Raw genomic sequence first — 23,904 nt, forward strand, 5'->3', positions numbered from 1 at the left:
AGACATGCAATAGAATTCCTCCTCTGAGCCTCTTAACGCTAATAAACACTACATTTAAACAGAAAGGTCTAGTTTCTACCTCTCCTAGAATAATAGATTGATGAATTACCTCTCTTCTCCAATGGGAAAATCTCACCAGTCTCAGACATTCTTAAGTGCCATGTAATTAAATGGTTTTACTAACAGCTATTGTAACAGATTTTACCAACACCTATAAAGAAATGGTCCATTGTTTCTTCAAAAAACATAGAGCTTAAAAAACTAAAGCATTTAATGTTTGCTTCACAAACAAATTCAAAACGAAAATTTCCTGCCTGTGTTATTTGGCTTTTAAATAGCTTAGTTCAATCTGACTGAGGGAAAAAATATTTTTGCTATTTGCATTTTCAAAATCCCTTTCATCTTAGGATTTCAGGGAATTTTAAATCCTCAAATAAGTCTCACAGCATCTTTCTGGGATTAGTTTGTGATACTAAATTTACTCTTCTTCGCTTTTTCTGGGTACAGATGCTGGCAGTTCAGGTCTCAGATGTCTGGCCCATCCAAGGAGACTCCTGGCAGGGGGGAGAAGAGAGTTTAAGAAAAAAACAAACGAAAGTCAGATTCCCCACTTTTCCTTACTACACAACTAAACAATCTTGTACCTGGTTAAAAGAATTATTTACATATATTTTTGTGTTAACATTTTTATGTTAACCAAGTCTTCTTGAAAACCCTGTGCCAGGATATCTCCTCACTACCAATCTTCTTCAGCTAAAAACATAGGTGAATGTGGACAGACCATTCCTGTTTTTGAAGGCAGTACTAGGCATGGAAATGTTCTTAAATTGGCAGGTTCTAAAGTTCTTTCCTCTTTGTCTTCTGCTTTTAGAGGTACAGGACGCCTTGAGTCACGTTTTAAGATTTCCTTTGTAGTTCAGAAGCTTATTTTCACTTAATCACAGACTCCCAGAGCAAGGAATTAATCTTCCTGCCCTAAAGAAGGGGTTCAGAGAAACCAGCTGAGGAAAATTTGCCTTTTCTCTTGACTGCTGCAATGACATTGTTATGCCTGAATACACCAAGTCTTCTTGAAAACCCTGTGTCAAGCAAAACAACCCACATCTGGTGCTCCAGACAGTTTCCTGTTGTTGAGGTGCACCAAGAAGTGCCTCACTCTATTATGAACAAGCACAAGTAAAGACCTGGGATTTCTTTCATCCCCAGGTGTTCATTCTCTCTAAAGGACTTTGGATATACAGCACACTCCAGCAGTTTGGAGAGGGCTCGTGTGCATACAAATGTGCACAGACACCACATTATATTTATTCATAAGAATAAAATCACATCCCACTGATATTCCATCAGCAAACATTTTCACCAATGTGACGTGCTTGCAAAAATAGCAACGGCATTCATTAAGGATTAAGTGGCAAATGATTGTCTGGTTCAATGAGTGTTTCAAGCACTCAAAACAGGCCCTGCACACAGGTTTTGCCACATAGCTTTTAGAGATTGCACTTGAGGGAGTGGAGTGGTGGGGTAGGTATTATATTTTCTGTTACTCTTTTGGTTTTGTAGTACTTGCTGAAAATATGCTTCCAACCCAAGTGTGATGCATGCCATTTTTATTCTGTCAAGCTGCTGTGGCTGTAGGAGTGCAGAGAGCTGGCAGCTCGTGAAACAGTGCTCTGTATTCAGAACCTGCAAACATAAAATCAGTGCTTGCTACGCCAGGAGTTCACCTTGCTTCAGTAGGTGCTGCAGAGATTTTTTTACATGGCCCTGCTTTATAAGCAGAGTTTTTTGTATAAATATGCTTGAATTGGGCATTAGCATCAGAAAGGAGGAAGTGGGAGCACTGCTTTAATTCATCTAGTCTTCATCAGCATAAAAATATGTCAAGCGTTTCTTTCATGAAATTTAATGGGAACATATAGGTGGGATTTCAGCTCTGTAGAATTTTTTTCTCTCTTCTCAAATAGTAGAATTTCTCTCAGAAAAAAATGTTAAACCTATTGTGGGGAGGGACAAAGCACTTTAAGTGTTATTAACCTCTTCTATTACCACTTTCAGTTGTGAGCCAACACGTGTATAGGCTGCTTTCATTCATGAATGGCTGCAATCACTGAGGTATTTACTGCCTTTTTCAAATGCCTGTAGAAATCAGTAGGTTCACTGCAACATCGCTCTCTTGTGCTCCATCACGTGAAATCATTATGGGAGGCAGAACTTCTGGAGACAGTTCTTCTTAGTGCTGGTGTTGCAGCAGAATCTCAGGAGGGAACTTGGATTTTGGTTGACATTTTGATTATTCCCTGCAGAAACCAGTGTCCAATGGCACTTTGAACTCACAAACAAATATTCTGATGTTCTGCTTCCAGGCTGGGGAACAAAGGCAGTGAGAAAGTGTCTTGCCTAAAGTCAAGCAGGGTAACAGTGGGACAGCCAAGAATACTTATCCTCCTAGAACACCCAAGCCTGAATCCTAAGGCAGCAGGGCCACAATGCATCTTTCACCACTGAACTCACGAGAGATTCCAGCAGGTGAAGTGAGAGAAACCAGTGTGTTCTTGACAGACCCTGGCACATGCATCTATCTCAATCCATGTTAAAAGCCACCAGGCTTTTGAAGGACAAGGAGCATTTATGGTGAAAAAAATGCAAGCAAAGCACACATGGGTTCCATTTCCTACAATTTCTTTTTGTCTTGAACAAATTACTGAGCTCTGTTGCTCTCAGACCCTGCAGTGACCCATGCCTTGCAATGCACAGTCTGACTCCTCAGCAGTACCTGCAGAAATATCTGCAATTTCTACACTGAGCGACTGCCTGCCACAAAGCTTACAAGTGGGAGCCCTAAGCCTGCAAGAGCCTTAAAAGAATCTTAGTTTGATAAGGAGTGGATGTAATTACAGGTTCAGATGCTGGCTGCACAGCATTAGCCAGTGACATCTCTGTTCCATGGTGGGTACCTGTTTCCACCACCCACAGACCTTTTTCTTGCTCTTTTTTGTCTCCTGCTCCCTGCCCCTTCCACAGTGTACCCTGAGGGGTGCCAGGGTGATGAGGAGAATTGCCTGGGAGGCATCTATGTGAAAAAATATGCATTAAAAGCACCAGAGGTTTTTTTTTTGCTTCTCCTTTTCTGACTCAGTTTCTACTCTCTTTAAACAACTCAAAACAATCGGACAGCTTCTTTTTAAAAAATTTTAAAAAAAAGTTTCTCTTGATCACTATGATCCTTTGAATGTGTAAAGTTAAAAAATTTTTGTTGACTGTTAAGTATTCATCCATAAACCCTTTATTCCAACAACATTTTAGGAAAGCTAACATGTTTGTCAAGAAGAGAGTGGCGGGGTAAAACATCGGCATAGAATGAACAGAGAAAGGCTTTTTTTAAAAAGAGCATAGGCTATTACAAATCAATCTGCTGCAGGTTTACTAAGGAAAACAGTTGTTGTGCTCATCACCTTTCAGCCGAGGCTCTCTGTGAACAAACGTGGCTGTGGCTGATGAATTTCCCCGCCCTCAGCGGTTCCATAAGCGCGGGCATTGCTGAGCCCTGGGAGCGCCGGGAACGACAGGGCCTGGGCACATCCTGCCCCAGGGGAACCAGCCGTGCTTTCCTGTGCTGCCAGGCAAAAAAGGCTTTGTTGCATTTAGAAATGTTGTGAAAGAAAGCATTGCTCTCTGTTTTTTCTATTTTTAACCCTGGAGAAGGGAAGGGATCTGCATTGAGCTGTTTATGGGGTCAGCTGTGCTGGAGGGCGCCCATAGATGCAATCCCAGACCTGGTTTTGGATGGATAAACACGAAGGAGAAGCAAATCAGGGACGCTGGATCCCACAGATCTGTTGCACCCAGTAGCTGCCCTAGCAGTGAGGGGGGAGCCCACAGCACCCCTTGGCTTCAGCAGGGGCTGCCCTGAAGAGAGCCTGGGTTGGCACCAGCTCACAGGCATCAGGGCAAGGAGTGCCTTCTTTCAGGAGGCTGTGTGACATTCCTGAGGCCAGCACCTGCCCATCCATCAGTAGGGCTGAGGGACAGCCCACAGAGGACAAGATCAACTGGTTCTCATCAAAATAAATCATAAACAAAGGTAGAAATCTAAACACCTGTTTAGTCCCAAGCTCCAGGTGAAAGATTGCCAGCTCAGACAACAATGCAAGACCAGCAAATAGGGAGATGAATTAAAAGCAGTCAATTTTACTTTCAAAAAGTCTCCTAATGTTCAAGCAAGCAGTAAATGCAATCCCAACAGCAGGAGAGCCTCACAGACATGAATACATGTCCCCCATCTGCAGGACTGGTTCCTGCAGGAGGACTGACTCTTGCCCTCACACAAGAGGGGTGAGGAGCTAAGGGGAAGCAGCAGTGCCTGTCTTGGCCCTGGTGGTGTTGCTGGTTTGATGACATAATTGACCAAGGGATATTTTGCAACCTGTTCCCAGCAGTGGTAGGACAGCGTCTGACTGAGGGCCATGGAAAACCCTTGAAGAAATCGGGGGATGAATGCAGAGAAATCTCTGAGTGCCTGCACTCAGCACATGTGCTGAGCCAGACAGTGGGGCAGAGGCAGAAAGAGCCTGTGTGGGTCTGTGACCCAGACTGCCTCATTTTGGGTCAGCTTTTTCAGTCTTTGTGGCCAGTGCAAACAAAATTGTGTCTGACAGGGATGCCAGACTGGATATCTGATTTCCACAGAGTATCCTGAAATTCTGAAAAAACCCTTTCCCTTTGCCTCCACTCCTAATTAGCACCCTGGAAGCAGGTGGCTGCAGTAAATTTGTAATTAGGTTAGAACAAAAATAGTTATTTAGGCTGACCACATCCATTCAACAAAGTAATACATATCTAAAGTGATCAGAATCACACTGCCTGGGCTTTACCCCTCTTTAACCCATCCATCTACATCCTCGGGACTCACAAACAATCGTGATTTTTTAACCAGAGAACCAAAACGAGCCCCACGAAAAGGCAGCGTCCTTTCTGCAAGGCATTTTCACACTGAGGCAGGTAAGTTCTGACCTTATGGCATCTGACTGACTTTAACAAGCTGCAGCAACTTCACCTGGCACCGGGTGGCCTCCCCTAAGTGTGAAATGTCCCCCTGTGCTTTGAAGATCAAAGCAAAACAAAGATAACTTCCAATTTTGTCATGGCAACTGAAACCACTGCCCCAGGGACTATCTCGGGCCTCAGTCCCCATTAGCGCTCAGCATTTCTCAGGCTCTTCCCAGGCAGAGCCCAGGGACACAGCAGGACATTGTCCTCTCACATCCAAGCTGGCAGCCTTCACCGGTGCAATTTTCACTGTTCGGGAGGGATAACAGGATCTTTATTATCTTTTCCAGCCTCCAAGGAAGTGTCTTGCTGTTTATTCCACACGATCTCTCCTAGCCCTGGCCTGCTGTGCCAGCTGCCCCTTCTTGCACCCCCAGCTGCCTCACAGAGGGAGGATGAAGAAGGAAATGAGAAGAGAAACCAAGATGGGAACGCTGTCTGAAGCCTCTGGCAGCCTCCCGTGCTGTCTGCAGACATTCCCCACGTGTCCCGATAACCTTCCCCAGGATCCCACCAGCCACAGCACCGAGTGTGGCAGCAGCTGGCTCTGCACAAGTCTTGTGCTTCCCCCTTCCTCATGGCTGAAGTGAATCCCCACCAGATCTCACAGACAAGCCCAGAAAAACTCCTCTCAGCTGGGTTTAGTGATCAGAACTGCCAGGAGCCACTTTAACACTGAGCAGCACAGGGAACATCTTACCCTCCCCTTCTCTCCCCTGGTGGTCCCTGATCAATTCTCTCGAGCATATCTGCCTGCCTCTGTCGTGCTGACTGCCAGAAAACCAGCTGCTCTTCACAGCTGGATTTAGTAAACTGAGCCATGTCAATGCTTTAGCACTCAGCAGCACACGGATTTCTTGCCACCCACCCAGGGCTCCCATCGCCTGGCAAAGTGGCTGCAGAGGCTGTCTGAAAGTGCTCCACAATTGGTTTGGTTTTTAACTAAATAATACATTATATCCTGGGGGGAAAGAACAAAAAACACACACACACACAAAAAAAAAAAAAAAAAAAAAAAAGCACACACACACACACAAAAAAAAAAAAAAAAAAAAAAAAAAAAAAAAAAAGCAAAACCCCACAACAAACTGTTCTAATAAGGAACATATGGACTACAAGCACAGTACAATAAATACATCATGGTAACAAGATTTTGTGCTTAGGACAGTCTTTGTCATGGCTCTAATAAGCATTGTAAACATGAAAAAAGCTTTATGCCTTTCTCAGAATGGGATTGATATCATTATCCCTGATGCAAGGCAGGATCCAGAGACAGATAAGCCTGTGAGAAACATTTAGAGAGAATGTCAGGATCACTCTAGCACCAAAATGCTTCTCGCATGAGCAAAGCCACATCAGCACAGCTCTGTTTTACCAACAGAGCAGAAATATCCTCTGCAGAAGTGAGCTGTCCTGTGGAAAACACAGTTTTGCTGCTATAGTCCTTTTCTGTATACTCAAGGGACCCATCTGGTCAGCTTGGTCAGTCCAGGTCTCACTCACTTCCTTTGTGCTTTTGACAAATGTGGCTGTGCCAGCAGGACCGGCTGCATCACTTGCCCTGGAAATCCTCAGGGAGAGCCCACAAGTGACCCCAGACTGCCTGAGCCCTGGGCTCTCTGTTAGCCACAGCAATTACTCAGGGCAATGTGGGCATTGCTGGGGAGACCTCGGGCTGCAAGCATATCTAGGAGATGAGCACAGCTCTGCTCCATCTCTGTCAGGAATCTCTTACCCTGGGCCCAGCCAGATGGATGGGAGTTAATGGTCATGCTGGAATTCGTGTCAATTGATTTTCCAGTTAACTTGACTTAATGTGATGGGAGGCATTAGAGCAGAGAGGATATACTCGTTATTCCAGTTGAGTCCTGGAGACCTCAAATGCCATTTCAATGCAGAAGCAAGTCCTAGCTCCAATTAGAACAAACGGCTCCTTAAAATAAAGATTTAATGGAAAGATTCATCCAGGGCCTGATCCAAATCCCCTTGTGTTTGGGGGCTCTTCTCCCCACCAAGGCAATAGGCTTTGGTTCAGGGCCTGGAGGCAGCTCACAATGTATGGGCAATTTAATAACCAGAGATGACTCACCCACTGTCTGCTTAACAAAGGGATCTCAGAAATGGAGTATCACTGTGACAGAAATAAACCACTATTCACACACAGACAACCCCCAACCTTCCTCCCCAAAAAAAGAGAGAGCCCATAAAAACTACATTGTCATGTCACTTGGGAGACATAAACCTGGTCCAACTAACACTTACTCAAATGTTTAGCTTCACTAACATGATTGGTTTAGAAAACCAAATGTGGAAAAAGGGTTATGCCAAGGGGGTTTGAAGGTCAAATTGAGGCCTTTATCAGTTTGCCTTTCATTTCTGAGCCTCTAACAGTCCCAGCAGACCACAAACCTTTGTGTGGTGCCTATTGTGAAGTCCTAGTCTGACTGCAGCTGGCCTGGGCCGAGGCTGGGCAGGATTTATATTAAAGGCATTTCCCACTTCTCATGCAGAGTGTGTCCTATGGATCCCATGGCTCCCAGGAGAGCTTGTGTCCTAGAGATGCTTTCCACCCATGATCTGCCCACACAGGTCACATTCTGGGATCTGAGAACAATCCCTGACGGAAATATAGGAGTCCACAGGCAATGCTGTCCCTGAGGATCTTTCCCCCTTTCTATCTACCATGGTCACACCTGATGTGGAGTTGCTGCCTTTATGGGGTTGTTTGGTGTCCTGCTGGGATTCCCAGAAGCTACAATAACAGCCAGTGACTTCCACAGGCTAGTACATGAAAGGGATGTCTAGGGGCCAGACTTCTCCATGGCTGGACAAGGCTGGAAGAAGTGCTGAGCATTTCAGCTATTCCTGCAGAATCCGTTTGTCTCGATAACTTTCACATTCCCTGCAAGTGTTCGTAGGCAGGACACAGGGATGTATCACCACTGCTGATGGAAAACATGAATGGATTTAGAAAGCTTTACTTGGATGTCAGAGTACCTTAAATTTTGAAGTTGAAACAAAAAGATTGAAATGACCCCAAAGTTTCTAATGCAATGGTAAAATAAAGTAGGACTTTACAACTGAGGCCCTGGTGTTAGAACTCCATTTGATTCTCTCTGATGACTCAACCTATTTCACAAGCTATTTTCATATTTCCTATTTAGCAAACTTACTCATGTCTCAGTAAAAGCCTATGATGTGATAAAGCCAAGAAACCGTAATGTGTGGTACTGGTAACACCTCCCACGTCAAAAAAAAAAAATCCTACTTCCATATTTATGTGGCTCTGCAAATTGGTTCCTGCCTTTTTCTCCCCAGAGAGTGAGCTGGCAGTGTGTCTACTCTCCAATTAACATGAAACTGTGAAAAGTGGAGACAGAGGGTCAAATTCACCATACCTGGGGCCTCACACATCTTTTTTCGCATGTTACAGGCACATTTGGACCTTTGACTTCCCTGCAAGGCAAGTGTTGTTTTTAGCATACAAATGACAACGCCTGCAGAATACCTTCTTCATTCATGCTTTGTCTCCTGAAAAAAGAAGCTCCCACCATAAGGCAAGAAGCTGAGAAGAGCTGCCCTAACTTGTGGTGCTCAGGGACTCGGGATGGGCACCTCAGGAGCAGCTCCCCACAGAGCAGATCAGTTTTACCTGGGTTTTACTGGTAAGGATGAAATTTCTACCTATTGGAAAGATCTTTAGGCAGGAAGAAGCTGCAGAAAGCCTGTGCTTTGTAACGAGAATAGACTGCAATTCACACCAGCAAATGTATGGACTAAAAAGACATTTAGGGACACTTAAGGACAGCACCCACTCATTCAACTCCACCCTAGATTTCTTCACAATCTGATTTGCAATGATGTAAAGATATGTATTTTTTGTGGCAGTTTCTTGAATGCTTGCCTGTGTTGAAGACAGAAAGGGAAGGCAGCATGTGCAGAGCAGAGCCAGAGGCTGAGCAACTGCTCTCCTGCTTGCAACACAACTGCTCCTTGCAAGCCTGAAAGCAAGGGACCAAAAGCTCCATGGCACAAACCCTGTTCAGACCCCAGGATCTGAAACAGGTCCTGGGAGGCACCCAGCTATCCAGGACACAAGGGTGCACCATCAGGAGTGTGAAAGGAGAGATGGCACATCCCAGCACAGTGCTGAACTAGCACTTCCGTAGGCAACTTCCATAGAACTTGCAAAATCTCCTTTTCTCTGACATTTCCTCTCATCTTCTGTGGATTCTGGTATCATAATGGATAAACTCTAACTAAAGCTTTGTCTCAGAGTATAGCACTGTCATCTTTCCCTCATTTGCCTCTTCTGAAGTCTGAAAGCATCCTGATGGCAGCCTTCCCTTTGCTGTTATGGCTAAAAGGTCTCTCTCTACTTTCCATCAGAATTTTGGTTTTGAGGCCCCTATTCCTCTGTGAAGCCTTGCAGGCAGATGGACACAGACACATTGAACCAACCAATTCAACCTTCCAGCCTTCAGCTCTGACATTCCCCACACACCTGTCTGCTCTGAGCTTCCATCGTCAGCAATGAGCCACTCAAACCCAAGCTCATCTGGGCTATAAAAGCCTCCTAAATCTTCCATCCTACCAAATCTGGTGAATTTCCTTAGTGCACAAACCAAAAACGTGGGTGGAACTGTTCCTTTCCCCAAGGACAAAGGTACCTATTGGGTGCTGCTGTCTGGAAGCAGAGAACCAGGAGCCCTGCCCTGCATCTGTGACTTCAGACACATTGCCTTTCCCCAGGTAGGTGCTACCCAGTTTGACACGCTCACCTTCAGATATCAGTGCTCAGACCAGAGCTCTCACACTAGCACTGAAGTACAGAGCATGAGCATGGGAGCACAACCCTCTGGGAGGCAGCACTTGCATCCCACTCCGACTTGGATGCTGGGACTTCCTTTTGCAAGAAGGAGAGGTGAATTAAACCTCTCCAGCCAAGAAGAGGAGACTCCTGCCCTGAGCAGGAGCATAAACGTCAGTCTCCTGTGTCCAGGCATGGCAACAGCTCCTCTTCAGGCTCCCACAGGGCTGTGGCCTTCCATCCCTGCCGAATCCCAGCCCAGCATCTCCCCCTGCTAACACAATCCACCAACACACCGTGCTTACAGCCCAGGATAAGAGCTCCCTTCCCTCCCTGCCGACACCTGGCTCCTCCCCCTGGCCTGTGATCTTTTCCAGCTGCCTTGGTCAAACGTCAAGGTCAGCAGTTCCTCTGTTAACGCCTTCAGCCACTGCCTTGAGCCCTGCAAATATTCCATCACTGACTCTGCTGAGGGTTTCAGCTTTCCAATCCTTAAGAAACAAAGCTGGTTGTCCACCCAGAAGGGTTCAGTGCAGTTTTAATGAGAAATGTTGGCTGGTTGTAGGTCTCAGCACTCTGGACTCTCACTAAGCTCAACAGCCTTTCTGCTTGGGTGCTTGCGTGGGCTGAGAGGCAGAAAGCCTTTTCCAGAGTTTCCCAAGGGGACCAATTAGATCTTTCAGAAAATTAATTGATCTGCTCTTACTAGATCATCTGCCTTACCTCCCTGGCTGCTGGTTCCCATGTTCAGGTTTCCCAGAGCTGCTGACACATCCTTCTGACACTGGGTGAGAAATCCAAGGCACATCTCCAGTAAGACCTGGAGTAAATCTGTCAGATTTACTGCCCTGGAGATAAGAAGTTACTAACAGATGTATATGTGCACACATGCTCTGTAACCCAGATATTTGCCGTAGATTTTTCAACTCGATAATTTGGAATTGCAGATCATAAATGTGCTGCAGTGATGAGCCAGAAAAAGCCTAGTAAATTCAAGAAGAAAAGGGGTATGAAATGCATCAGACATGCTGGTTCTTCTAACTTAATTTTTTTTTCATTTACAAAAGTGAAAAGAGGAGTATTACCCACATGCCTTGGCTCCTGGCACCCAGAGGTGCTGCACGTCACATACAGGCTTTGCTCTAAGGACCAGGGCAAGTAGGATCCCTTGTTGTGGGTTGGAAGGAAGTGGGGGCCGTGCCTAGTTCAGATTTTCATCTTCAGCAAGATGGTAAATCTTAAATAAAACACGCGTGAATCAAACCAGAAGTGCCTGCCCGGCTGCTGGGAAGTGACGCCACCATGACTCATGTCATTCTGTTTGAAACAATCCTCCCCCTCACCTTTTCCCCTCTCTAGTGATGCACCTTGGTGGCTTTGCAGCACGCAGCACAGTGAGACTTTCCCATCTCTCCTACCTTCTTACACCATGGTGTTTTTCTCAGGTGACCTCTCCTGCCACCAAGCTCTCCCAAAGCACTCTCACAGATCAATCCAAGTACAACAAACAGCTTTATTTTCCTGGCATTTTTTCCTTTATTATTTTTTACATACCATAAAAACCATTGCAGGTTTGTTTTTTTTTTCACATTCACGAGATCTCCTGGAAATTATTGCCATTTCCCATACATATTACATATTAAAAAATACTAAAAAGGTCAACAGACAGAGACACTCATTCTGAACTCCCTGTGGACACAGAAGCCAATGTGAGCAAGACAGAAATAATTTTTTTCTGGACAAAGGCTGACTAGAGGTGACCACACACTCTAAGCAAGTCACATAACACTGAAAAAGACCACTTGACCATACACGATACACAGTGGGAACACTTGGGAAGGGATGGAGAAATAGTTGTTGTTTGGAGCTGAAAGCTTGTCAGGTTTTTTTGGTGTGAAGTCCAGCAGTTACAGTGTTTTACAATTGGGATGTGGATGTGATGAGGATTGTTGAGACATTCAAGTATTCTAGGGCTGTTCTTAAAAAACAGATGGGAGGATAATAGCTCAGCAGGGTAGCTGATAGTCCTTAAGTCCCTGCTTTACTTAAAAGCACATCCAGTACAAAGGCAAATACAGAAGTACAGGAAATGCCACACCTGAATGCACCCACTGGCCGGGGTTGGTATCCAGTTACACTGCGGACAATTCCTGACACTTCGGAGGCTGGAGCACAGGAGGGGATGTTCACCTGGTTGTGCAGCAGTGTCCTGGAAAAGGTGCTCTCCCTCCCCACTCCAGCCCTTGGCTACCTGAAACACGACGCAGGAGAGGGGAGGAGGAAAGCCAGAGAAAGATTCGAACAAATATTCACTCCCTCCACCTCTTGTGGTTGCAAAGGTAGTGCTTTTCATTTTGCTTGCTTCCCTGCTGCTGCTGTTTATTGCTTGAAACTTTAAGTAAGGGTCTTTTCAGAAACAAGATTGGAAGGAGATGGGAACTGAGAACATACTAAATGGATTTCTCATTGTTCCCCAGGGATCTGGAAATACAGTAGTGGGTGCACTTTATGTGGTTAAAACCCTAAAAAAGCACTTTGTATTTTTTTAAAAAAAGGACAATAAAAGTTCCGAAAACCTGCCATGCTTAGACCTCTTGCATCTTACAGTCACAGCATATGGGAAGTATGACCCATGACAACCACTCCATCTCAGAGTAAGCGGATGAAGTTTCTCTATTGCACATTCATGAAATGTTCTTGTTGGGGATCACAGTTTGGATCAGGACCACACCAGCTCCAGGCCCCCACGGTGTTCAGCAGGACGAAGACGCTGTCATCGGGCTGAGCTTCAGCTGGTGGACAGGAGAGTGGATGGGCACAGAACTCAACACTGAGGTAGGAAAGGCAAAGCACGAGCCCTCAAAGTTCTTGCCTAAAGTCAGTTCCTCTGCAAAGAACGATGCAGCTTCTCTCTTGCACGAGGTGACAGGGGGGCTGGGGGTGGAAGACAAGATCTCTGACTCGTATTGCAGCAGCTGGCCCATGAAACCGAAGTTTGGTGAGATCAGGCTCCGGCGCTGCTTGATGTAATCAAAGGCTTCTTCCAGGCGCAGCTTCCTCGTCTTCATGAGATAGGCCATGCAGATGGTGGGGGAGCGCGAGATCCCAGCCTCGCAGTGCACCAGGATCCTGCCGCCCGCCCGCCGCACCTGGTCTGCGGAGAGATGGCACAGTCAGTGGGCATGGGGAGGGCACTGCCACACTGCCAGGGCTGGAAAAGCCACAGCACACATCAGCTGCTGTGGGCATGGGGAGGGCACTGCCACACTGCCAGGGCTGGAAAAGCCATGGCACACATCAGCTGCTGTGGGCATGGAGGGGGCACTGCCACACAGCCAGGGCTGGGGGGACACAGCCAGGCTGCAGCAAAGAGAGGCCTGCTCTTCTCTTGAGTACTAGGGTGACATGGAGTTTAAAAGACAAGGAGGACAAAACCCAGCTTGTGACAGAGCTGAGCATGGTTTCAGAATCTGTGCATCTTGATTTGGTTCTTTTTGCATTTTTTAGGAAAGTCCATCCCTGTCTCCTTCCTTGTGCCTACTTCTCTTTTGGAACAACTGACATTCAAGGACTTTGTGATGCAGGAAATGCTGTAGCTGCATTTCTCTGCCTGCAGCTCAAAATGTTGTGTAAATCCAAGCCTGGCCAGCCCTCCCACTACCTGGTCACTCAAAAACTGCAGGGGCTGTCATAATCTTTGCCAGAAAAACAGGATTTTTCTTCTAAATCCGAACTCCCTGCTTGGCCAGTTGGCAGCCAGCAGCAGTACCAGGAGGTACCCTTGGGTGGAGAGGTTGAGCTCAGTCCCTGGGGCCTCGCCACAAAGCACACAGCGCTGGTAGGCAGCTGCTAATTATAGCCTGGTTAAAGGATGCTTGGACTTAAGACAGGATATAAAAGGCTTATGCAAAGCACCCATTTGACACAACAGGAGCCACTGTGGTTACTCACACAACACAATGATTGTTATTAAAGAGAATGTGCTTAAAATAAGCCCTTTCCACACAAAAACACTGTTCAAAAGATAGACTTGCCTTTGCTCTATTGCCTTGAGCAACATGTTCAATCTCCAATTTTATGGATAACTGTGAGTGTAGTGCTCAGGGAAACACACAGAGCTGAGGAAGTTATCATTTGCCTGCCTTCAATTGTCTGCCAGGGGACTACCACCACGACCAGTTATATTTAGCTACTGCACAAAATAAGGAAGACATGGATTTGAGTCATCCCCAGCATCTACACCACATGCCCAATTTTAAAAGAAAGTGAAAATTAAAGTTGTCCTCAAAATCTGGGAAATTTCTAAGTGACATCTATCAGAAGGGGTTGAGGATAGCACAGAAAGGTGCAATAAATTATTATTTCCCTGAAAGGTGAGAGATGTCCAGGAAGAGGAAGGACTTAAAGAGCACCCTCAGGTCAGGTTTTTGTAATGCTGCCTGCACTGTTGAAGGACTCAAATTCAGCTGAGCAATGAGTCTGTAACAGTGTTTTATTCTCTTTCTCTCTTGAATATTCCTGGAGAGCAACAGTACCAATTTCAACATGATCTCCACCCAGGCTAAGGCTTCTCCACCCCACAAAACCGTGTTGTGCTTCTCGGGGAGAATCCTCTCTCCTGTGCTCCCTGGCACAGCTCACCTTCACTCACCCACTCAGCCAAACACAGGAAGATTTGAAATGGAATTGCATGAACTTTTCTAAAGGTCTCCTCATTCTTTTTTGCATTGGGGTATTTGATTCAAGGGTGAGACACCAGCATGATCAAAAGGAGGAATGTAAAGATCTCTGTGATAAGGGGGGACAATGGATTTCTAAGACCCCACACCTTTGGGATATCTCAGCACAGTAAGGCAATGAGCTGACTCTGCTTCACCTGGTTGTTACTGACTCTGGCATGCAAATCCAAGGAACTGGGGCTTTTTCCTTCACAAAATTTAGTAGACTTCAATGTGTATTTTATTTTAAAATTAATTAAAGGTATTTTAATTGATTTGACATTTTAAATGAGTTTAAAATACATGAATATCTGAAAATTTGTTCATTTGTACCTACCGATGAAGTCTATGGCTTCCTGGAAGTGAGAGCTGATGTCTGCTGTGTGACTGTCCTCCACTGGGATCCACTTGTAGCAATACTGGTCTTTGAAGGACTCTGAGCTTTTCCTGGAGACGTTTAGCAGGGCTGTGATGTGCAGGTTGGCGAGAAACTCGCACTTGGAAGCATGATAGGCACTACCAAGGTACAGAAAAGGCAGGATTTCAACTGGACCACCCTGGAAGAGAAGGAGTAGAAACATGTAATTCTTTTTTCCAAAGTCCTGAGACCCAAGAGTGACCAAGGGAGCCCATGTTAGTGCCTGCTCCCTCCCTCTCGCCTCATCTTGCTCCCTGCTGGATGTAGCTCCCAGAGCAAGGGCCAATGAATCAGTCCCATGGCCAAGCCCATGCAGGAAAAAGTTTTCATTTTCTTGTCCACATCTGCAAGGTACAAAGTCAGACCCAACCTACTCATGTGTAGGATATTTGTGGCTTTAATCTTTAAAGTGCTGCCCCTTGCAGTGCACCCAAAGTGCTTTCATAGGTGGTGCCCATTCCCACTGAGGCTTTACTGAAATGGGGCATGGCAGGGAGCCACATCCAGCAGGGAGGAAGACCAGGACAGAGGAAGAGGCTGCTTTGGCTCAGCCAGGGCTTTGCCCCTCTGGTCACATCTCCAAAGGTGAAACAAAAAAAGAGCAAAAAACTGGACAGGGGCTCCCCATCTCCCTTCACCCCACACCTCTCTGGAGCACAGCACCCGCTCTGAGACGTCATCTCAGTTCCTCCTTCCTCAGCACAAGCAAGGGCTGGATGACGAGATGGCAAAGAACAGCCACCATGTGACACAGCTTTCTGAGCTGGCAGGTAACTTTCCATGATGCACAGGAGCTGCTGCCACCCCCCAGCTGCAAGAAACTGCCTTTCCACTGCCCCTGACCCGCCCACACGGTGGTTCCCATGCATCAGGGACAGCTGGCAGGCAGCCCCGGTGGCAGGAGGGCACCTGGTGTGGGAGGCACCCCGGGGAGCAGGGAGGCGTCACAGGGGGACTCCCCTGAGCCCCGGCGGAAGCGCCCCGACCGCAGGGTGACAGCTCGGAGCACACATCACCCCCAGGCTGGGGGCACACCAGGACTTCCCCTCTGGAAACCCCACTTCCCCAGCCCAGGGGTGGGTCTCACTTCTCAGAGGCTCTGGCTCCTTGCCAGCCTCAAATTCCTCCTGAGATCTCAGAGGAGTCATGGGCAGAATGTGCTCCTTTGTCAGCTGGAAAAGTGACACTCCTGGCAGCCTCTCCCCTGGCCATTCTCAGTCTCCTCTGGAGGTGTGAGCTGCTGTCAGCTCACTCTGTCTGGGTGTGTGATAAGAGAGTTCATAAATAGTCTTGGGGGCTAGATGAATGTTTTGCCTCCTTCTGCCTAATTCTGAACCCAGGTGGAGGTGATGACGACCAGCAACACACAAGGGCAACTTACTCAGCTCAGCCTGGACTGTGACAACTTATTCACAGCCCACAGCAGCACCAGGCCCACTGACACCCTGCCAGCCTCCAGGAGAGCCTGGTGGCAGCAGGGAGAAGTCCCAAGGGGAAGGTCACCCACCACAGCCATGACACACACCTGGTCATAAGCAGGTTTGTGGTTGGCACTCTGCTTCTCACAGTGGCTGGCAAGGTTCCTCTCTGCTTCCGTCCTCTCTGGGGAAATGAGTTTTCCATTCACGCAGCACTCAGGATATTGAGAGTTAAAGGTTTCATATCCCCCTAGGGAAACAACAAAAAGAAGAAAATATGAACATTTGCCCTCCCAAGGACTGGTTTAATTCAAGTGAAGGACAAACAAAGCTCCAGCAATGCAGTGGGACAGCAGTGCCCAGCAGTGAGCTCCAGGAGAATGTCAATGAAGGATAGTGCTCCTCTGCGAAAATGGGTTTGCTTAAAAGAGTTCGGGCACCCAAGGAAAAACCTCTGATACCACTGACAATTATTAACTTGCCAAAACCCAGTGAATCCAGACTAAAGCTGTTAGCAAATGTAATTCTGTTGAGTCTAGCAACCATTAACTCCAGTACAGTGGGGACTAAATTCCCTTCCCCCAGGTTTTATCCATGAGCACTAATTCCAGCATTTGAGGCAGAGATTTCTGTACTCAGAATCATCTTTTCTAAACCTGTCATTAATATATTCACTACAACAACACACAGGATATTTTATTTGCATTTTTAAATGGACATAAACACAAGAGGGGGATGCTTGCATGTGTCTCATTAATCACCACAATGCATGAAGACAGTGAAGTAATGAAGATGGTCCCACTGAAACCAATCTGTTAAATAACAGCTATAAAACTTAATGAAATCCTGTGACAGCATTTGACAACTGAATAGCCCCACATGAGCTATTCTGCACGGTTAAGTACTGCGTTCATTTCATTCAGTGTGCTGCTAATGAGAAGGAATTAATCCTATTATTACATTGTTACTCAAAGTTTGTCGGCAGCTAAATTGTTTCCAGGCTGGGAATATTCTGCGTGGAAGAACATCATCTCCAAAAAGTACCTGAATAAGTCAGGTGGCAGAAGCAGCAAGAAACGTCAGCAGTGTGCCACATGTCTGCCACCTGTGCTTTCTCAGAGCAGAGATGAATGGCTCCTGAGCAGCCACATCCAATAATCCTGCAGTGCGGCCCTCAAGTAAACACGGTTGGAAGGCAAAGCCTCCCGTTGTGATTCATTCACCTGCGACTGTTTCACCCTGATAAGCTGTGTGCGGGTGCCCGGGTGCAAGGGAGGGTTTTGAAACGAGGGAAGTGCAGAGGATCAGAGCAGCCCCAGAGCCGGGGCTGCCCGGCACAGCCACCTCTGACGATTCTGCCCCTGTCACAGAGCCGGTGTCTCATCTCTTTGCAATGTTTGCGCAGTTGTGTGCTCAAATTCATGACGTGCTGCTGTCGCCCACTCATTCCTGCCGTGGGGTCCTCGTGATGCAAGTGGCCAGCACGATCCAAAGCTCCCCGAATGTGATGAAAGTCTGTTTTCCATGGCAGAGGGCAGGAGAGTGACTTTACAGAAAAGGGGCACTCAGCACCTTCCCTCCTACCCCCAGCCACATTCTGCCAGCTCATCCCAGAGCTCACAGCATGAGGCAGTGGTCCAAGCAGTCAAGTGACCGTGGAGACCAGGGTGGTGGTGGGAGGTGTTTGATAAAATGATATCCTCAATAACTGGGTTGAAAAAATGATATCCTTAGCAACTCACAGTGTGAAAAAACAAACACAAGAAGCTCTACAGAATTCCCTGATCTCCAACTGCCCTTCATGGGGTGAACTTCTAAATCCTCTTGCTTTGCATAGCTGACCTTATCTTTCCCCCAAGCCCCCAGTCACAGCCATCACATAGGAAAAATATGTCCAGTTTATATAAATAGCCATGATCCCCATTTACACCCTATGTCGCTGTTTTTACACTTTAACGAACACAGAAATCTGCCCAAGCCCAACTTGCATGTGTGTTCCAGCAGACATGCATGTCTCTGTCTCTTGGGGCAGCTAACATGCAGCTGGTGAATGGTTAATTACAAGCCTTGGGGATCAGGATATTTGCAGGCCATTCTTACAGTGAGTCATCTGCTCATCCCATCCTCCAGCAATCTCCTCTCTTCCCCCTCCCCACTCAACCTACCTTCCCTGAGGTCATTTCTGCAAATACTCAGGTTGCTCATCACGGAGAGCTGAGCTGCACTTCCCTTTTAATCGATAAGTAATAGAATCGTTATCAGCACCAAGGGAGGATCCGTTATTTTATCTTTTTTTTTTCCCCTGACACACAGCCACTCTCACTGTGCTGGGGCTGAGCTCACCCACAGTGAAACTGCACCTACACAGATGAAAGATGTGACCCTGCAAGCCAGAAAGCAACGAGGAAACAGGGCCTGGCATGCAATGACTCAGTTCCAGCTGCTCTCCCTGGGACCAGATCTTCAGCATCCTGATGACCTGGTGGTCTTGATGACCTCCTCATATTTTATTGCCATGAGACCTCCTTAGCGCTTAAGTAGCCAACACCTCCTCCCAGCTCTCCATGCCTAGGGAGAGCAGGAATATAAGGGGAAACCTCAAGGAGGATTTTTTCCTGGTGGTTTTACAGCCTATTATTTGCAAAGTTGGTAGCAGAGGCCTCCAAAGGACCCTTTCTCCTGATCAGAACACAGTGTTCCAGGGTGATTTATATCCCCCCTGTGCCAAGGATCTTCCCCCAGGCCAACAGCTTCCTGGGGGTCAGTGGCCCCAGTGAACCACCAGTGCTGCCCACTGAGTCATGGGCCTGAACCTGCAGCCCCAAGCACTTCCAGAAAAGCAAAAGGAAACTGCAGCAGGAAACTTTCTCATACACTGAGAGGAAATGTCTTTACCCTCAAATCAACAGGCTTTCAAGATAAGACACTTCACAACTCACAAGATGTACAAAGCAGAGCCTACACTAACCCCTCACTCCGGATAAACTGCCCACAGCCACAGTCACCACTTCAAAGTGTGGGGCTGGTACATGAAGAGGAAAGGATGATCGTGTGGCCAAACAAGCAGTTTGAGAGTCAGCAGAGCTTAATTTGGCCCCTAGTTTACCACAGACTTCCCACTGTGACCCTGAAGATATTTCTTCATCTCTAGTTTAGTGTAGTCCCTAAGGAATTGAATGACACAGCGCCAGTATCTCTACCCTCCAGCAGCAGAATTTGTGCTTTTGGGGTGACTGTCAGATCCAGCAAAGGCTGATAGAGGCAGGACAGAACCAGGGTGGTGGCAAACAGCTGAGGAGCATTCCCCTATCTCGGTACCAGGCAATACCCAGGCTGAAGATAGCTCTGCCCCAGGGGGAGATCATTACAGAAGGCTAAAACTGGGTACGTCAGGCCAAAAACAAGCGATAAAAGGCTGATCAAAAGTGAATTAACCCTGGCCCATTAGAACATGGGGGCAGGCTTCATTCAAGAAACACCGCCTGGTTTTCCCCTCCCTTTTATGGCCTCACGGTATGGCAAGGGGGTCTCTGGGAGCTCCTTCCCCGGCGCGGTGCCGCTGCGGAGCTTCGGGCGGGAGCGGCCCCGCCGGGCACGGCCCCGCTCCCGGGGCAGGTGGGGGCCGCGCTGGGAAACCGAGAGGGCACAAGGACAAAGGCGCTGCCAGAAGCGGGGGGAAGGACAGAGAAAGGGCGGGCCGCTATGCTCGCTATGCTATTTATCGTTTTATTAGCCCGGGTTACACGGAAGGAAAACAAAGAACCGCAATCGAAGGGCTGTAATACACGTGAGGGGAGGAGGTATTTCTGTCTCTCGGCGAGCACCGGAGTTTCGCCTCTAGGTTTCCCCTGCCAGAGACCCGATGTGCCCGACAGAGAGAAACCTCTCCTCCCTCGGTGGAGGGGCGGGCATCGGTCCCCGAGTTTCGGGCCCCCAGCGCGGGTGTCCGTGTGTCACCGGGCGGAGAGCGAGTAGCGGTGGCCTCGTCTCTCATATCCTCAGGGCTGATTTTGTTCCCCTCACAGCGCCGATGTCTCTCCCCCTTTGATAATCTGCAACTTTTGTTGTTCCTTACTGATATTCTCTGCTTTCCCCCTCGGCCTCTTAAACGCGTGGCGGGGGTGAGCGGAAAGGCATTTCGGCTCAGCCCGCAGAGTCTATCCGGGATTTATTTCCAGTAGGTGGAAAAGAAACAAAATCCCCGTGTTACCTCCCTGCCCTCCACCAATAATCAGGTTCACTGCAGGGCGAAGGAGGGGGAACGGGAGCACCTCGGGGCGGCCGCCGCCAACCAGGGGAGTTTTGAGGGTGGATCGCGCCGCTCTCCCCCAGCCCCGGTCCCTCGGGTCCCCGCCACCCCTCTCACCTTTCAGGAAGCAGACCCTGGCCCCGGCCTCCGGCAGGCTGGAGAGCAGGGCGTTGAGGACGATCTGGGCTGTGCTGTCCTTCTTCAGCTTCTGCCAGTGGCCCGTGTCCTGGTCCAGCACCACCACGGCCGCCAGGCGGGCGGGCCCCGCCGCCCCCTCGGTGCTCGGCAGCAGCCGCGCCCGGGCCGCCGCGTCGGGCACCACGAAGTGCAGCGGCACGGCCCCGCCGCGGGCCCGCCGCATCACCACCGAGTTGAGGTTGACGTTGAGCGAGCCGCGGAGGCAGGAGGCCGAGTAGGACAGGTAGGGCCGGCAGTCCAGCACCAGGCAGCGGGAGGGCTCCTTGCGCAGCAGCTTCCGCAGCTGGCGGCAGTCGAGGGACGTGACTTTCATGCCGGCCGAGGGTCGCGCCCCGCCGCAGCCGGGGCGGGAGCGGAGAGAGCGGCGGGAGAGTGCCCGGTGCTAGCGCGGAGCCGGCGGCGATGGGACGGGACGGGAGGGACGGAGGCACCGCGGGGCCGCACCGAGCGCGGGCAGGGAATCCCGGCCGGCGCCGCCGGGCATTTATATGAATGGGAGGCCGGGCCGTGACGACACTGCCCATATACGGGGAGTGACGCGCCCGCCTCCCAAAGATGGAGATCCCCCGCCCCGCGCCCGCCCCCTGGCGGGGATCCCCTCCCTCCCTCCCTAGCGGCGGTAGGTCAGCATCGGAGCAGAGGAAGCTGAAAAACGCTGCAAAAATTCTCCACTCATCGGATGGGGCTCATCCCGACATCACCCCCGCCCCCTCCCCAGCGCGTCAGGAGAGTCGGGAAGCGTGCGGGGGGATGGAGGGGAAGGAAGGAAAGAAGGGAGGGAGGAAGGAAGGGCAGCGCTGGGGCAGGCTTCTCGCACCAGGTTGCGAATGGAGTTTCATTTCCCTTTATTCCCCCTTCACTGTGTGTTCTCACCCCCAGAAAAGCCTGAGCCTAGACAGACCTGCCTGCGAGAGCTCTGCTGCTCGCGGGGTGGGAGCTGCCCGCTCCTGGATCCCCTTGGAAAGAGTTGGGTCCCTGCTTAGGCCATGGTTTGCGTTAAGGCAGCTTTGGCAACTGAGTGATCAGCGAGAACACCGATCCCCAGGTTGTTGCCTGGGGAACAACCCCGAGGATGCTGGTACTTAGCCCAAGGTTTACAGCCTAAGGAGCAAACGAAGAGTAGTGGACTGGGACAAAGCATGATGCACCATTTCTGCAAAATTAGTGAAAGCTCTGAAGCAATGGGGACAAGAATGAGAGGGCCGTCTTCAAAAAATGTGAAAATTGCTGGAATGGCTGTTTGAGTGGAGGGTCCCTTTCCATGTGGCTGCAAGATTGTGTCTCAATGACGTGCAAGACTTACACCACAGACCGTTGACTGTGCCTGTGTCCAGAAGTCATGACATTAAGACACACAGGAATTAGGAAATTTGGCACTTGCCCTTTCATTGCACATAGTTTTGTAAAGGCACCAAAACGATGAGTGGAAATTCCTAGAAGAAGTTAAGCCAAAGGGTGAACTCCAGTCAAGCTCATTAAAGCCCAGGCAGATGACAGTGGAGCTATCTAAGAGCAGGGTGTCATTTATTCTGATGGTGCCCTGAAAGAATGCTCACCTCAAGAGCAGGCAGGAAGTGCCATCCCTGCCTCAAATTGCCTGCAGCTGAAACAGAGAAGCACTAAAGAGTGAGCAAAGAAAAGCTGATTGAAAGAATGGCAACTACTGGTTTTGAAGCAACTCCTCTTCCTCTTTCAATTCCCCTGCAGTCCTCCCATCTGGCTTCTTCTAACCTGACCCCCCCTCACTCCCCTCCTCTGAGTCAGCCAGGGTATGAGATGGAACAAAAATAGAAGTAGCTTGTGGGTAGGGGCAGATGTTCACAGCACACAGCGTGGGCGTTGTCTTCACCTGGCCACTGCCATCCTGGCAGCCTGGCTCCTTCCCTTGCCCTGCACCCACCCTGGGAGGCAGCTGGGCATTGGCAGAGCCACGTGGCTGGGTGAGACCCACGTGCCAGCACGGTTCCTGTCAGAACCGGATCACCACAGCTGTGCCAAAAGCCTTCACATGGACTAGATGGGAGATCTGGCGTAGGCAGGGGTGCCGTGACCCAGTCCTGCTCACACAGGAAACCTCCACACCACCTGAACACAACCTGCCTTTGCTGCCTCTCAGCCCCCAGCTTCAGGGGCCACTGTTTCCTCCCTGACAAGCAGCCTGCTTCCCCCTTGGGACTCAGAGCCCAGGAACAGCCCAGCTGGCAAACTGGTCCCAGTGGGGCATAGGGAGGGAAGAGGTTCTGGGAGCAGATGCCGGCGTGCTCCTCCCTCCTGAGAGGAAGGAGGCGGCCAGCACAGCCACAGTATCATTTCCTCTCAGGAAACCCAACTGAAATGTGGAAGGGTGAGAAAAAGAGCTTTTTCTCCTTCCACACTCCTGCCTGAAGTGATACCTCTGAAGCCGAGGCAAATTACCCCAGCCCAGAAAATCGGTTCTCCAGGGAGTACCTGAAGCTTGGCCCGTGCTGCTGGCACGGTGTATTTCACCAGACCTGACCTGCAGCTGACCTTCCTCCTTTTACACACCTAATGCTAAACATCCAAACAACTGCCTTTCAGTAGATTACAACTCTGCTTTTGTTTCTTAATGGAGTGAGTCACGACCACCTTTTTATTAGGAGAAAATAACAAGGCTAACAACAGCAATACTAATGCTTCCTCTGCTGCAGGGTGCTGGATGCAGTGTCCCTCTGACTTCTCTGCCCACCAGCAAAATGTCTCAGCTGTACTTGGAGACAGATGAGCAATCTGGGCTGAGCTGTCAGGGCTATGGGATGGACATGGATGCTCTTTCCTGCTGGAGCAGCTCCTTCGTTTGTCGGGCGCTCCCAGCCAGAAGAAAGAAAGGGCCTGGATTCCTGTAAATTGAAGTGGTTGAGTAAATTAAACCACTCTCCGCTTTAGGTAGGAAACTCCCCTCCTCCCTGCAGCATTTTACATCATTCCCACTTAGGTTCTGCTGCATCTCTCTGCTCCTCCTCCCGCTTCCCCTGATAATCTCCCAGGCTCTTTCTGCCTTTGTCTTGGGCTTTTATCGAGACTTATCA

General features: G+C 48.8%; 1 protein-coding gene across 1 annotated transcript; it reads right to left on the reverse strand.

The window, feature by feature from the left end:
• Positions 1-11,389: 11,389 nt before the first annotated feature.
• On the reverse strand, positions 11,390-21,299 carry DUSP5 (dual specificity phosphatase 5). Its single transcript, XM_054276912.1, has 4 exons — positions 20,777-21,299; positions 16,518-16,660; positions 14,912-15,131; positions 11,390-13,010 (listed from the first exon to the last, which is right to left on the reverse strand). The coding sequence occupies exons 1-4, from the start codon at positions 21,168-21,170 to the stop codon at positions 12,610-12,612; spliced, it is 1,158 nt and encodes a 385-aa protein (XP_054132887.1). The 5' UTR covers positions 21,171-21,299; the 3' UTR covers positions 11,390-12,609.
• Between the last annotated feature and the right edge of the window lie 2,605 nt (positions 21,300-23,904).

The sequence above is a fragment of the Melozone crissalis genome, unplaced genomic scaffold, assembly GCF_028551555.1.
Source record: "Melozone crissalis strain CALT ecotype California unplaced genomic scaffold, PUWL_Pcris_2 ptg000019l_1, whole genome shotgun sequence".
Classification (NCBI taxonomy): domain Eukaryota; kingdom Metazoa; phylum Chordata; class Aves; order Passeriformes; family Passerellidae; genus Melozone; species Melozone crissalis.

Excerpts from the sequence above, each read along its gene's own strand:
- DUSP5 (XM_054276912.1), bottom strand. The coding sequence starts at position 21,170 with ATGAAAGTCACGTCCCTCGACTGCCGCCAGCTGCGGAAGCTGCTGCGC. Across the intron at positions 16,661-20,776 it reads CAGGGTCTGCTTCCTGAAAG|GGGGATATGAAACCTTTAAC; the intron begins GTGAGAGGGGTG and ends TTGTTTCCCTAG. Across the intron at positions 15,132-16,517 it reads ACAAACCTGCTTATGACCAG|GGTGGTCCAGTTGAAATCCT; the intron begins GTGTGTGTCATG and ends CTTCTCTTCCAG.